General features: G+C 34.0%; 1 protein-coding gene across 7 annotated transcripts in view; it reads left to right on the plus strand.

Annotated features, from left to right (window-relative positions):
- RTTN (rotatin) overlaps nucleotides 1-16,677 on the plus strand; it is an 88,216-nt gene that overhangs the window by 69,918 nt on the left and 1,621 nt on the right. For 6 of the 7 annotated variants that reach the window (XM_064507144.1, XM_064507145.1, XM_064507146.1 and 3 more), the window contains 8 exons: nucleotides 3,739-3,844; nucleotides 6,334-6,428; nucleotides 8,176-8,253; nucleotides 10,073-10,199; nucleotides 11,952-12,151; nucleotides 13,994-14,261; nucleotides 15,504-15,607; nucleotides 15,999-16,068. In XM_064507144.1, coding sequence (XP_064363214.1) covers nucleotides 3,739-3,844; nucleotides 6,334-6,428; nucleotides 8,176-8,253; nucleotides 10,073-10,199; nucleotides 11,952-12,151; nucleotides 13,994-14,261; nucleotides 15,504-15,607; nucleotides 15,999-16,068 — 1,048 coding nt within the window. The remainder of the gene's footprint in view (nucleotides 1-3,738; nucleotides 3,845-6,333; nucleotides 6,429-8,175; nucleotides 8,254-10,072; nucleotides 10,200-11,951; nucleotides 12,152-13,993; nucleotides 14,262-15,503; nucleotides 15,608-15,998; nucleotides 16,069-16,677) is intronic. The other variant, XM_064507148.1, reaches the window with a different exon arrangement.

Consider the following 16,677-nt stretch of genomic DNA (forward strand, 5'->3'; position numbering starts at 1 on the left):
ACCAAGACTTTCCCTGATCAAGCTAACATCTGTCACACAACCTGTGCCCCCCAATGTTGCTGTGTTATGCTGCTATGGCTCTATAGGGATTTTGGGGGCATAGTGTTCTGTGTACTGAGACTCTGGTAATCTTCAGGGAGAAGCATCTTACTGAGTGAGTCTTTCTTGGCATGCCTGTCTAGACCACTAAAACCAGAGTTCCCCAACTCTTTACCAACTAACTTCAGATAACTTATGTGCTTAGAGACCTCCTGTGAGGATGTACCTTTTAGAGACTCAGGACAGCAAAACAGGGGTCACATCACTGAAATTCCGTAAGTTGCTTAATATTCTGTTAGGTTTTTGTAGTCGTATTGCTCCAGCACTGAAGTATGTCAGAATTTAATACTTCTGTATGTACCTAAGCGTCCTTAGTTCTGGCACAGAAAGCATGCCAGTATGTTGAAGAACAAAGACTGCAAATGTTCTGAAGAAAGTCATATTCTTCTGTTTTGCTGCAAGTGTGCATAACTGATTACCAGTCTTTGCTGGCAAAAAGTGATGCTTTTCAGGATGACAGCAAAGAAAGTACATATACTTACAAGTGAAGAATTAATTGCAGCCAGACCTGTATATAACAATGAAAGTACATAGATGCTATGACATAGTCTGAGTATCACAAGAGATACCAGCCTTTAGCTTAGGCTTTAACTTTTCAGAGCTGTCCAGAAGGTGGTTGGACCTTTTTGTTCACAAAAAAAGCTTTTTGTTCACAAAAGAGCTCAAAAGATAATGTATGCTTTCTGGGGCTTTATAATACAAGTCTCAACCAAGAAAGGGTTATATCTGCTGTGATCCCAAAAGAGAATGACCGAATTATGAAACAAACAGCTTCAATTTTATAAAGAGCAAAGTATAGCAAGATAGCAAATACATAATATTAATTTTTTTTTTAGAAGTTTTTTGGGGTTCTCTGAGCCTTAAAAAGCCTTAATGGAAAAATTATTCCAGCGTACTTTCTATAAAAGAATAAAATAATCCTACTATAAGCCAGGATAAAAAAGGATGCCTTAACTAAAGAACTACCTTAATGTCTATGATTATAATTAAGTGAAATGACAAGTGTCAGACAGAAGCAGTAGGAAAGAGCAGATAAAGGGAGAAAGATAAATTTAACAATTAAAATAGAAAAATACATTTACAAACCAGTAAGACATAGCATTCCAGTATTTTTACTTTCAAAATGTATCTATATGTTACTATTTTTTTTTTTTACCATGGTCATCACTGAGAGGCAGTTAAAGGAGACCATAGGACAAATAAAGTAATCTGGTTTAAAAAACAAAACAAAAAAATTAAATATAGTCTTTCTCCAAGAGAAGTACCCAAGCAAATAATTGACTAATATAGAGAAGGAAAGAAGTGTCAGACAATCAGTAACCTCCATTAGTCACCCTAACTTCATAAAACTACAAAATGAATGATAAGCAGTGGCACATTGAAACTTAGGCCCTGGTCTGCGAGTGTGAATATTAGCAGAACAGGTCCTAAATTAATATGTGTTATTGCATACAACCAATTTAGTAAACATGCACATGGTGACTTTAAAAGGTCTCTGTATTTTTTGTACATAAACTTTAGTGCCTGTATATATGTTTGTAAGATCAGAAGTAAAAGCAATAATGCATACAAGTTTAGACACTATTTTTTTCCCTAGGTATAGTCTTACAAAGATTTGCAAAGTCTTTGGTCTCCCTTTAAAATAACTTACAATGGGTACAGACTGACACAGCTATATCTGTTAATGTAGCTAACCCTTAAGGAGTTATGGGACATTTAAAAGGTGTTGCACATCATAATTTGCAAAAAAAATTAAATGTGTCCGTACTCATTTTAATATTATAATACTGACATAAAAGACTATAGACTTTGCAGAGAGAAGTTGTTATAAATTTACGTACTGTTTTTTTTCCTATGTATCTAGTAGTCAATTATTAATAATTAAAGAGTATGCTTCAAGAAAGGGTGGACTTTTGGTTATTTTTAAGATAAAAATTAGAAAATAATAAGAAAATTAAAAATTTAGAGCAATTGATACAAGTATAGTATAACCAACCTTAATTATTTAATTGGTTCTAATCAGCAGCATACTATTTTAATTAAAGCAAAAAAAATCCGAGAAATTGTCAGGGTAATATGTTATATTTTAATGATTACAGTATTCCTAAATACTAGGAAAAATATAAGCAATTAGCAATTTCATAGGGTAGAAATAAGATCTTCACTTACTCTCGCAAAAGGCTTTGAATAGATAAATCATGAAATCTACTTATTATGCAATTCAAGATTAAAGGAAATCAACATTTTGTCGTCTCATGGCTTGGGTAAATTAGCATCAAATTTAAACATTTATGGTTTTTCATATTTTTTTTTAAACTATTCAAACATTTAAATGTTCTGTTGTAGAACTGAACCACTACCTATCAATATGGAAAATAGTGAATATAGGGAGACAACTCTTATGTTGCTTATAGCTTTCTGATTTCATTTGAGATCTGATAAAACTGGTTGTAGTCTAAATATCAATTTTTTTTTATTAGCTATAAATGCCGAACCCAGCCAATGCCTTTGTGTTTTAATTTGCTGTCAGTTGCCCATATCATTGAGTTTTCTATTTCACGTTATTATTATTCTTCATTTCTTGACCTTTTTAGTCCTGACTGCACTGAGCATTTCAATGAATGATAACCTTAGAGCAAACATTGATATTTTATTGCATATTAAAATTTGAAAAATGTGTTATGCAATTACTAGCTAGAGGACTAAAGCCAATAAAAGCTGATATATGTGATGTATTTAGAGGTCCAATCTATGAGGTCCTTTGGCTTGGTACTCATGAGATTTCTATCTTATGTATTAAGCTTTTTATTGGGATGATGTATTTGGGGCTAATTTTAAAATATATTTTTCTTTCTGCAATGATCCAGCATTAGTTCCAGTTTTACTATATTCTTCTGATTTTAGTACATACCATTTTCACTTGTATTGGATATCAGTATTGGGATTATATTTTAGGGGAAAATGGTAGATGGGCAACATTCTCTAGTGGATAATATATAAAGCAGAGGCAGTTCCCAGTCTTTCAACTGTCTTGTTATATGGCTCCAAATAAATATAATCTCTATATTTTCAAAGGGATATTTATATTGTTATTAGTTACTAGAAATATGGTGCTCACAAAGGCCTCACAAGGATACAAAAATAAGACAAACTGCTGTTTCTCTCTGGTTGGAAGAGTATCTAAAAAATTATTTGTGTGTCAGTGATGTGTTTATTCTAAAGAAATTCACTGATATTCAATGTCTCTTCTTGAACATTCTTTTGAAGGAAAATAAGATTGCACTAGAGGATTATTACTGAGTTGTCTACAATAGCATGACTGCAGATTAGAAAAATCCTGTAGAATGCCAAAATTGGGAATCTGGTCTTTAGGAAGGTAGAATGTAAAGAAAAGAATAAGAAGAGTGGGCTTAGGAGCAAAGGAATTTTTTTTAACCTTTTAGTTGAGAAAACAGTGAAGCACTTTGATGCAGATAAGCTATAAACATGAATGTGCAGGGAGAACTCCAAATGGGAATACATTGATGAATCATCAGAATGAGAATATAGACTATAACAGCACATTTATAGGTAGGAATACCACTTTTAATATGTATGATCACTTCTCCATTATGGTAACTTATCTTGCATTGTTTGTAGGTCTATGAAAGAAAATCTTCAAAGGATGTCCTGAAACAAGTTGCTACAAGTGCATTACTATCCCTGTTAGCTGTCAGTAAAAATGCCCAGAAATGTGCTTTAGAAGGTGAGCATAAGGAAATACATTTTAAAATGTATGTTAAATGCTTTATAAATCAAATGTTTGGTGGTGTTTTTCACATTTTAAATATCATTATATTCTTTGTCAAAATAAAAGACTTAATTTTCAGTAACACTTTTAACAGATTTTTACAGATAAAGTTTATTATAATTAAAGTTTTCAGCTAGAAATAAAATATTGTGTTGCAACCAGTCTAAAATTTGTGGTTAGATCATGTTCCGTGTTATAGTAAGAAGAAATGTGAGCTTTTACTGCCAGTGGTATATTCATCCATGCGAAACTGGAGATCTCTTTGCACTGGCAGTGTTTCATGCTCTGCCAGTATAGTGTTGTAGGTGAAAGCATGCCTTGCATTCTCAATTTTCCCTACCCAAATGCTCTTTTGCTTCTCTCTTTGTTCCCATTTTACAGTTTTTAAAGTGGCTGCCCCTCCTCTTGGCAGGCAACATCTTCCATGCCCAAGGCTTTTGCTTTTCAGTGGCAAAACTAAAAGCCTTTATTCAAAGACTTTTTGAGTCCACCAGAATGCAGGAAGGACTGTTCATTTGCACTTCTCATATAATATACACTTAATATCTACTGATCAACACAGATGCTCTTTCTGTCTGGGATGTTTTCTAGGTATTTGCATCTCCACGGTGGTTTGTTTGATATTTTAAACCTAGATCACACTGAAATAGCTTAGATGTATCTGTTCAGTGTCTGATCCCAACACTGGCATCAAACTCCAAAGTTCTAATCCTGTGTTATATACCCATTTTCTGCTCCTCCCCAAGATACTGGTGGTCCACTTAGCCCTTGCTTCAGTCAGGATTTTCCTTTCACTGATGTCACAAGAGGTCATCCAAGAGACTTGGCTTCCTTTGAAGGCACTACCAGTGCATAAAGTTCAGCATTTCTTGTGCTAGAGCAGCCTTCAAGTCACCTTGCAGTAGTGCAGTACAAATGATAAAGAGAAGAGGGAAGAGTTCTGAGTTCAAAGCAATGTCCTGAAGGTGTCTCTAGTTTTAACACCAACTCTTCAGCTCTTAAGGACTGCTTTTTAAGGGACCAGCTAACATACATGGGCAAATTCAAAGTCCTGCACTTGGGAAGGAAACACCCATTACAACAATACAGGCTGGGGATTGACTGACTGAGGACCTACAAAGGACCTGCAGGACTTGGTAGACAGCAAGCTGAAAGTGAACCAGCAGTATTCCCCGACAACAGGGAATGCCAGTAACATCTTGGCTGGTATTAACAGAAGCATAGCCAGTAGATCTAGGAAAAGGATTATCCCCCTCTACTCAACAGTCGTTAGACTACACCTAGAATACTGCATCCAGTTTTGAGCTCCCCAGCACAAAAAAGACATCAACAAACTGGAGCAAGTTCAATGGAACATCGCCAAGATGTTTGAGGGCTGGAGCACTTGCCCTGTGAAGAGACACTGAGGCAACTGGCCTTGTTCAATCTGGAGAAGAGAAGGCTTCAGGGAGATCTAATAGTGGCCTTCCGCTGCCTGTGAGGTTGTCAAGAAAACGGAGCCAGGCTTTTTACAGTTGTGCATGATGTGAGACGTCAAGATACAATGGGCATAAATTGAAACAAGAGGGGTTCAGGCTGGCTATAAAGAAACTTTTTCACCATGAGGACTGTCAAGCAGTGGAACCGGTTGCGCAGAGATCAGTCTCTGTCCTTGGAGGTTTTCAAGACCCAGCTGGATAAAGCCCTGAATAACCTTATCTGATCTTAAAGCTAATTGCTTTGAGCAGGAGGTTGGACTAGATGATCTCTGGAGGTCACCCCTTCTAACTTTCATTATTGCATGATCCTATGATCTTGTAATAACTCAAGGGCTCTAGGTCACAAGAGCCTCACTTAACATTTTAGATTCTGAGTCACCAGAATGTTTGCTTTCCTTTGTCTCCACCTCAGGTATAGCAAATCTGCCAAGAGCAGGGGGGAAGATTTGGGTAAGATAAATGTATGTGGTTGTTTGCTCTCTTGAAGGTTCAGCCTTTGGGTTTCTAAGCAGCACTGATGAAGATGTAAAAAGTTATGAATTGCTATCCTGCTCCCCACAATTCTTTTTCCAAGACCAACCTAGTTCTCTCCATCTTTGACAGCTATCTGCCTAGTTTCAGTAACTTGTGGAAATACAGAACTATAGATATTAAAAAAAAAATCAGAAAAATTCATCAAAAATCCTCTTCTCATCTCCATCTTTTCAGTTCCTTCTTCTTTCAGAGTTCATCTCACAGAAATCAGTTGTGAGAGGAGACAGATACTTTCTTGGTTCTTGAGATCATCCAACTATACTCAATCTATCTCAGAGTGTGTGCTAGTTACTTTCTGAAACCAAAAAAATAGCAATATTTCTTGAACTTGCAGAATTTGGTCATCTGTACCCTTAAGTTTCAGTTCAGGTTGGTAATAGTAATCAAGATAATTGCAAGAAAGATGCATGTTCATGATTTTTTTTTTTTCAGCTGACCTAATAGGCAACTGTGTAGAACAGATGAAACATATTCATGCGCAGATGAATTTGGATTCCCTAAAGCCTGGGAAAACACAGAAAAAAAAGGTAACTATAAAATCCATAAGGCTGATATGATAAGGCACTTTCAGGTTTTTTATTGAGACAAATACTGTTGGCTCTCTGTCATGGGTGAGACGGAGTAAATGACAACCCATAGTGGATATGGCTACTGGTGTTTCTTTAAGAACCAATGAGTTTAGAGCTTTTACTCCACTTGATTATCTCGCACCCTCAATCACTCCCTTGCCCAATGTTATGTTCACTGGGTCTTGGCCTCCTTTCCCAGCAGGGAGAGTTTATCTTCTTTTTCTATTTCTTTTCTTTTGACTTCTGGGAAAAATAATGTATTTGACCTAGCTTCATTCTAAGGAAAAACAGAAGCATTTTACCTGCGATTCCTTTCTTCTCATGAATAAATTACCCTAATGCCAACAAATGGCCTTAAATGATTTACAAGACCCCAATAGTTAGTTTGGTCAAGCTTTATTTAAAAAAAAAAAAAATAAAGGCTTCTAATAAAAATGAAGTGTCCCATCATCTGCCTCTTCCTTCCACTCCTTCCCTCCCTCAAAAAACCCCAAACAAGTAGTGGCGTCCACACAGTCTGTATTTTTTAACCTGCTAACAGTTTACACACTAGGTTTTAGTTGGAGCTTATGGCATTTATAGGATTTGTTGTAGTTTGAGTTTATTGAATAAACAGAGAATTATTTATAATGCATATATAAGTTATTGAAAGAACTGTTTAATGTTTGCATTTTATTTAGTTAAAAATGGGACAAACCTGTTATAAAAGGTATCTGTAATGATGACCTGTACGTTGCTCTTTCACCAACTATACTTGACTTTTGTATCATAACTGTTTTTGAGATAGACTTTTACTTCATCACTAAATGTCATCAGCTGCACATGATATCATTTAAAAGCAAATATTGTTGCTTCACTTTATTTGAGATGAAGCCTGAATACCATTTTACATACATCTCTATTCCTTTATGCTTGATAAAAACAGAAATAGCTTCCCATGGTAAACAAACTTACTGGAATTTGATCATCTTTCAGAAGTGGTTTAACATGTCAACCACTTAAAAGTTAGAGGTCAGCCATGGCTAGAGTCCTTTAGTGTCACAGCACAACCATGAAGACAGATGTGTTGTTTACTTACATAGTTAAATCTCAGTGTAGTACCTGGCTGTTCAAAGGTCTGTATTTATCTTCACAATATTCTTATCAGGCTGAAAGTACTTCTATTTCCAATATTAAGGTTAGGGGACTAAGACACAGAGAAGATAAGGATAGATTGGTCTGACCAAATGTAGAGATCTGCAAGATAAAGCTAGTTTATCCTTGTTTTATATCCAAGCAAGAAAAATAGATGCTTCTAGGGATGATTCATCTGGCTTGTTTTAGAGGTCTGCTTTATAATAGAATAAATCATACCCACAAATTGTTCCCTCCTACCCCTTCATCAGTTGTAAGGGAAATGGAGCTCTACCTTACAGATCTCTGCATTTAGTTGGATCAATCCCCTTAAAAATACTGTCTGTGAGTTATAAAGAGAGATGAGGATGACACAAGTAACTTATTGTGAATGTCTGCAGTGTACATGCATGTCTGCCTGTTTAAAGCTAGATGAGATGAATCCTATCTCAGATCAGAAAAAGTCTACAGAAAAAATTTGACTTGAACATTAGCACCTTAGATTTACACCTGACCTCTGAAACTCTTTTCCCTTGCACAAAATGAATCCTGTTTTTATGTTGATGATCTTCAAATACTTTTGTCTAAATAGGAGGATAGCCTTATCAAGCAGTTAAGGTGTGCCATGCAGCTCCTCAGAAATTGCCTCTTTCAAAATGAAGAATGCAAAGTGAGTATTATTATATTAAAATAATGTCACCACATTGAGTTAGTGAATAAAGATCATAGATTTGTTCTATTTTGAAAATATTTTCAAGTTAACTAGATTTAAACTTGATATTAATGGCAAGAAATAGTTCAAATTTCGTTATTATTTCTGCCTTAGGAATATCTTATGCATGCATTAGATATTCAGTGTTCATACTGAAACATTGTGTCCCAAAGGTTGCAGATGACAGTCATCCTTTATACCTGTTTCTGCTTGGTTAAAAATCAATCAATTCAATTTTCAAAATAAATAACATGAAAAACGGATTTGAAGAAAGGTACGCTGCCATAAGAAAGGAGAATAAGAGAGCCTGTAAAGATTAAAAAAGGATGTGTTGTTTCTTTTCCTTATTCCTCGCTTCTTTTTCCTTTTTCCTTTCTGAAGGAAAAAAAAAATCCCTAAATATTAATTTGCCATTTACTTTTTGTATGGTCTCAGTTAAATTAGTAAAATAATAGTACATTTTAGACTGATCCTGCAGGGTCCAATTTTGCTCAGAATCTTGTCTTCCGTTTTTCATTTTACATTCTTCATCACTTCTCTGTGCTTGTCAATTTTTTTTTCTATTTCAGTTCTTATCCCTATTTATTTTTCCATGTTGCTATGTTCAGATTTTTTTCTTTCTTTTTTTCTTTCCTGCATTCTTTCTCTCTGATCACTGCTATTCATATTCCTTACTGTTGATACTTTTAACACAGTTATTTCCTGGTCATTTTTTCTTTCACAGTTCAATTTGTCTTGGCATTGTGATGCAAATTCTGCTACTTTTAGCGAATGTCTTAGTGGAACTTGGTGGAAGATTTCCAGACCTTTCAGGAATACTGCTGCTGAGGGCATATGTTAGCAACTTTTTTGTGTACGGAACACCATTTATATTATGGGTCTGAATAAGCTATTTGGTTATTCCTAAGGTTCCCATATATCAGTGCTTTGGCTACAATGATGCGTCCTTTCCTTTGTGGAACCAAGAACTTTTGATTCACTACCACTGAGGCAGAAAGTAGATGAGATTATTGTTGAATGTTTTTTTTTTTCTTAATTGTCTTCATCAGGAGTCTGCAGAGACAGTCGTTTGAAGGAGAGGGGTTTGCTGTTGATAATGGAAATGTTTTGCTTTTTGGGGCTCTATAGAGCTCTCCTATGTACTCTATGTCCCTGCTTTTTGAGTTCTAATAATTAGTATAATTAAGTAGAATAACATTGTAGACTGGGAACTCTTGTACAATCACAGTTGGAATAAGTAAATCTTTATTTGTATATCTCACAGTAATTAAAACATTTTAGAGTGGTTCTAGGATAACCTTGGTATGGTTTTCCAGAACAATATATTTAGTTGCTAGCAAATAATGTTCAATAACTATGTATTACAAAGCTGAAGTGAAATAAAATATCAATATATAGTGAGAACTTGCAACCAAAACATTCTAATATTAAGGTATATGTGGCAAAGTGTGGGTATACATATCACTAAAGATAATTTTAAGTATTCCCTGAAAATAGTTCAATTAAAATATTTAAAACTGAAGATTGATTTTAAGCAATTGTCTTGTGGAATATACTGGAAGTTACTTTGGTGCTCAAATGAGGATGTTGCTTCCCTCTGTACAATCATTTAAAAGAGCTAATGGGACAAAATAAGGTAAAAATATGCTTCTTCCCACTTTTTAAAAAAGACCTTTGCATTAAAGTAAATGCTATTTTATATTTTTGCTAAAATAGTATAATCTTTTCAGAATATTTAATAGTATAGTTCTCTAAATTCTTCCTCATACTCTTGCAGATGGCAGCACTGAAAGCTCATCTTGTTCCTGTTCTGCATTCACTATGGCCATGGTTTTTACTAGATGACTCCTCGATGCAAATAGCCCTGCATTTGCTTTGTGTCTACACTGCAAACTATCCTGCAGGTATGAGAGTCACTCTATGATATAATACATCAAAATATTTAACTAGAATAGTGAGGATAGAAATAGTATAATAAGGGGAAAAGAATGATGATATTTATTACTACCATAAAAGCCAAGTACAAAAGCACTGGTCCATCACAGTCTGAGAGTTTTGATTGTAATACATTCAAGACTTTTGCCCATTTCCTCTTTCAAGACTTTTAATAGCTGGGTTGGGTTTAGCAAGAATACAATTATGTTAAAGGATTAAATAGCATTTAATTCAAACCATGTCTAAAGGTTATGCTGAAAGTCCTGCCAAACTGAGCAGTATACTGTAGCGATACTACTCCCAGGAATTATATCAGAGAGAGTGTATATCAGTACTTTATACTTTAGCCCTTATTAAGAAGATTCTGTCTTTGACACATTCAATAATCTAGTTTAATTCCTTATTAAAATTCACCCAATTATTTCTATTATTGGGCTCAGTAACTTGTGTTTGACTAAAGTAGTTTTTCATAAGGATTCTCTTTTGATTGGAGGAAATCCTCTATTTCTATTGATTGTTTTGTTTTGATGAAAAATTATCCCTACTGTTAAAAGCCTGTTCCTTTTTCTAGTATGAATTTGTCTCATTTCATATTCTGGTTATTGGCTCAGATTATGATTCTCCAGTGTCTTGAAGAGACCTTTAAATATCTGTTGATTTTCTCCCTGTCAAGCTACTTTCAAGAGATAGTATAATTAAAATACATTAACTGAACACTCTATGAGCTTTTTTTACAGTCTTTTTAAGTTAATTTCTCCAGGCCCCATAACAGTTTGTGATGCTCTTTTTCATGAACAACATATTTTTTAATATGGACTGAGGAAAGGTCGATACATATTAGCCAACCACAGATGATAGAATTAAATGCAGGGAATGTAATGTCCTGTGATATATTGGAAATCAGGCTTAAAGTTCTGATCGCCTTTCTTATTCCTCAGATCCTAGGTTGCATTTTTATTTTCCTGGCTAGTAAGGGGATGTGGTTTTAAATTAATATTTTCTCTTGTTGTTCAGGGTAGTTGGCTTATGAGGTGACCCAGACTTTACTACTCTGAACTTGTTAACCACTTCCCTGTATTGTCTTTGAACAAAGAAATGCCTGTGGCTGCTTGCAGCAGTTGACTGTCTCATTTTCACTTACTGTTGCCATGTAAGAAAGTAACTGTGGCTGCAGGTGGCAAATGCCACTAAGTAAAGATGTGTATATGCATGTTTGTTTATATACATCGTGTTCATAATTTAGTTGTTCCTTGATGTTGTTTTGAGTTTGTAGTTCTGTAGCATAGAATTTTGCTTGTTATCATGGTACAGGGTAATGACAAATGCAGACAACATTTTTATTTGTCAGAAAAATATTTTAAGAAAAACATTAAACATTCCGGAAGAAGTTTAGAGACTTCTTTTCTGGGACAGTTTCAGTGGGTCACTTCAGATTCTCATGCCAATAATGTCTTAAATGCAATGTTCCAGTTTTTAAGGAAATATTCTGAAATAAAGCAACGACTTCTCTTTAACAGCAAAATTTGCTCTTAGATTTTAGAACAATAGACTCCCATGCCTGTAAACGGTCACATTCAGGTCACTTTTCTACTCAAAGCCCATCCCATTGCTTCACTGTGGTTCAAAAACAGAAAACAACACACCTTGCAGCAGTCCCAACTCAATCTTTTCTTTAATGTATATAAAAATTTCTCATGTGATAAGGGTTTCATTTCTTTAAGGTTGTGGTTCACTTTGTTGGGCAAGTGGTGGACAACCACTGCTTCCTTCTGTACGAAGTGCAGCTGGCAATTCATTAATGCATAACGTCATGAAATTGGCTACCCAAATATCGAATGAGAGCAGCCCAATTCAGCAGATGGTCTTTTGTCTTCTTTCTAACCTTGTTCTGTCTCATGACTGTAAAGGCGTTATTCAGAAGGTAAGTAAATAATATTATTTACTGATTTTAGCACTGCGATGGATGCGATTTCCTTTTCTAAATAAACCCTCAGTTTCAATATGGAGTGTCTTGAGATCATAGAAATGCTTCTGCAGGAAGCAAAACCTTTGGGACTTGTGAGTTGTGTTACTCCCAACTCAGTAGTGCAGCACATGATTCAGTCATATTCGTAGTAGTCTGGACAGAAGTAGCATGTGAAACTGCACTATTTATAGGGGTTTTTTTGTTTTTTATAGCCTTTTAATTTCATTGGGCTGCAAAATTTTTAATATCCACATATGTTATTGGATTATGAATGTGAGCATACAGTAAAACAAACTACATGTGAGTAAATGAGAAATTAAACATTGGATAAATAGATATACTTTGTGAAGCATAAATCTTGATTAAAAATTAAGGTTTTAAAGAAGATGTCATATATGCCAGTAATTGGGTGCTAAGTAGAAATCAGTTTTTATTATATGCACGTAAGTATTGTCTTTTTCCTTTTTAATTTGTACATTTAATGGTCCTTACACTGTTTTATCAAATGTTCTTAGAAAGATCTGTGTTTTTCTTTTTTTTGTTCTTAATTCTACTTTGATCATCTAATTTTACTCAACACCTTGGGACAGAGAGTCAAACTGTGTGTGGAAGATCTAGCATAAAACTAGCTAACGCAACAGCAGTTATTAAAAGTGTATTTATTTTAGCATCTTTTATAGTAGTTTAAAAATTGCAACAATTTCTTTCTTGGGCCTAATTACCTGATAGAAAAGGAGGAAAATATGATCTTTTTATGACAGTAATAATATTGAAATATGATTATACTGTTACTGTTATTCTCAGAAACTTTTTTCTAGAAAAGATATCTCAAATGCTTCATTCTATAGAAGCTGGTCTATTAAATGAAATGTTTCGTCTGTAGATCTCTTTAGAGTTTCAGTCTAGTGTAATGTTACTTTTCTCCATTCTCTCTCCTGGGCTCTCCTTGCATAAGTCTAAGAACTGCTAATTCCTTTTGTTAGAATTAACTTAGCAATATCATACTCGTGTGAACAAAACCACAGTGAGTTTGTCTGCTGGACTGTTTGCTTTGGTGGCCAGATACCTACATGCGTTATTGTATGAAGGTCTATGAGGGTGGGAATATGTAGCCCAGGACTTTTTTCCCTGTAGAAATGTTGTTCTTTACAACATTGCTCTCTTGCAACAGTAGAATAGATTTTCACTTGCTCCAAATCTCCTGAAATTGTAGATTGTTTGAGAATAGGAATGGTAGTGTGTGAGATATCAAGACAAAGATCTTTTTCTTCAAAGTTTACAAAAGTAGGGGGCAGTACTATGCCTAACAGTGAAGGGGACATACTATACCTTTAAGATTTACTAATAACAAAATAATAATTAATGATTCAAGAGCATACTAAATACTATATTGATTTGATTAAATTGTTTCCAGCTTATTTTAGAGCAGAAACTCAAAAGTACAAAGCAAAACAAAAAACTTACGGAGTGACTGATATTGCTCTTTAAATAAATATATTGTGATAAATATATTGTGATACTAAATAAATATGTTGTGATACTTTTATGTATCAGTATTACATAAGTTATTATAGAAGAAAATGTATTTTATCAAACTACCTTTTTAAACAAGACGTGGATCTCTTTCATAAATAATTCTTTCAAATATTCTTGAATAATAATGGGTTTCGCGACCAAAAAATAGTATTGATGTTTTATTATACTTATTTCAAGTCTACAGATTGGAAGGTCAAACAGCAATGAAAGCATACAATAATACGAATATTAACATCTTGCATGTTTTCTTCCTTCTGACAGAGTAACTTCCTGCAGAACTTTCTGTCTCTGTCATTACCTAAAGGCAGTCATAAAAATGTTAGTAATGTGTCTACTCTTTGGCTAAAGCTGCTACTGAACATATCTTTGGGAGAAGATGGACAGCAGATGATTATGAAGATAAATGGTACTTTAGACCAGATTGTGGAGATGTGTAAATGCAAACACAAGAACAATCAACATATAGCACTTCTTATTCTACATAACATCTGTTTCAGTCCAGCTAATAAACCCAAGATATTAGCTAATGGTAAGTATCTGAAAAGTATTGAAACTATTTTACTCTGAGAATGTGATGTTTTCAAGAATACCATATTTTCATTGCAATTTAGGTTACTCATCAAGAAATCAATATTGTTATTCAGAAAATATATTTTATAAAAATAATTGTCATTATCAACATAGAAGTGATTATAGAAATTATATTTTGGCAGAAATGTACTTATAAGAATATATAGCAAGAAAAAAAAAGGCAAATGTATCAGATAACTAAAACATTTTCAGGATTTATTCCGAGACTGGTCATTTGAATATAGTAACGCAACATGAATGGAAGTATTTTTACAGTTTTCTCAAATAGTCATGTTGCATTACTGTATTTCTCTATAAGTATTTTTACAGTTTTTTCAGAGGGAGATTTGAAGGATTCCTTGTGTCAGTCATTTTGAAATAAGCTACATTAGGCTTTCTTTTTCTTTTTTTTTTTTTTTAGTATTTTTTTCATGGAAGTTCCTGTCTTTCAGTTGGACAGAACCTTATTAGTCCCAACAAATCATAGGTGTTGTGGTGATTGTAGCATATATGTTTAACGTAACAACATGGAGTGAACTTTTCTCCATTTAATTGCAGAGGGAAGACTCTTGTCTTCCTTAAGTTCTCAATAGGTCTCCTGTAGTGTCCTTACTTTTATTTTTTTTTTCCAAGATGGTGATTCACTGCATTAACTAAGCACACATTATTCAATTATATCATCTACTGAGTGCATTTGTTTTATGAAGTGAACAAGCAAACTTGAACAAGCAGAACAGAGTAAGCCTAGGAAATTAAGGGACCTCAGGTGGAGTGGCAAATTTCTCATCACTTACAAATCACCTACATAGTAATTACTAAATAGAAAAAGGAACATCTTAATTTTTATCCCAGTGTGGCTGTAATTGTGGCTACTGGAAGTTATAAGACAGTTTCAAGAAAATGACTTACTCAGTACTTATGCATCGGTGATGGCTGTACATTACGTGTTTTATTACTTACGGCTTAATTTTTTAGAAGTGCTATACGCTTATTAACACTCCTTTACAATGCAGTCTGAAAATTGTTCAAACATATTTAGTTAATCTGATAATTTCTGTAATTCTTGCATCATACCAATATCTGTCATAGATATATATCATAGAAATAAGCACACTTCAATCATAAAATTACTCAAAAGTGTAAATACTTTTGTGCACTCTTGATGTTTTTTGCTAGGTGAATTTTTTATTTTTCTCATTAGATAAAGCTATCAGTGTGCTATCTACCTGTTTGGAAAGTGATAGTCTTGATGTTCAGAGAATCGGAGCAGCTTCACTTTGGGCTTTGCTTCACAACTATCAGAAGGTTAGTATTTGATAAACACCTGTTGTTTAAGAAAAATTAGCGCATTTGAAGGAAAAATTGTAATATTACTTTTATTATGCAGTAAAGAATAGAGTAACCTTTAAATAAATAAAAATAAAGTTTACAGCTGCAGTTCCAATTTCTAATTTTAATCATTTGGTCAGGTCATGTTATACAACATGAAAGGTAAGCAGCTTGATGTGGTTTGTGAATGTTTATATAAATGTCATCTGTACAATGAAGTCATATACTAATTCTAAAATTCTTGGATATCATATTCTACTGAATTACAGTCATTTTGAAATTATAAGTAGAAGGGCTATCTTGATTATTGAAGTATCAACAGGTAGGGGAAAAGTAAAATCATTTTGTTTTTGTTTGTGTGTGACAGGCAAAAGTGACTTTGAAGAATCCATTAATAAGGAGGAGAATAGATGAAGCTTATTCTTTAGTGAAGAAAAGTAAGTTTTGAACAAGCCGTTTTCCATCTGGAAGAACTATGCCAGTCTGTAATTTTTCCATCAAATAGATCGTTAGTACATTCTAAATTACAGCATCACAGACAAAAACATAGGTTTTGAGAGGTTATTTTTATCCCTAAAATAATGAATAGTGATATGGTTTATATAGTTAGGCATCTTTTAAATACAGATATGCAAAAATGTCTCTTGGTTAACAAATTGTAAATCAGACCTGAGAAATTGATAAGGTCAGTTTTAAAGATGGGGCAGCAAAATGCTTTCTTTACTACATGCTATGCTTTGTTAATTCTTAAATTTAGTGTTTGGAAAAATTATTCATTTAAAATTGAGGTGCTTAATGTTGTTCAACCTCACTGTATTCAACTACATAGAGAAGAGATCAGAACAGTTCATTGTACCAATCTGAAAATGTTGTACCATGAGCTGCTTTTTGAAAACTTGAGAGGTTTTTTTTGTTTAAGTAACTGAAGATAACTATAGTTTGAGTAGCTTTTATACAATAGATTACTTTGTTCAACTCAAGAACGTTCATTTTGAAATGATGCTCAGACATTGCTCTGTAGCTGCAACTTTAATAGCTAGCAGTAG

The sequence above is a fragment of the Dromaius novaehollandiae genome, chromosome 2 (assembly GCF_036370855.1).
Source record: "Dromaius novaehollandiae isolate bDroNov1 chromosome 2, bDroNov1.hap1, whole genome shotgun sequence".
NCBI lineage: Eukaryota > Metazoa > Chordata > Aves > Casuariiformes > Dromaiidae > Dromaius > Dromaius novaehollandiae.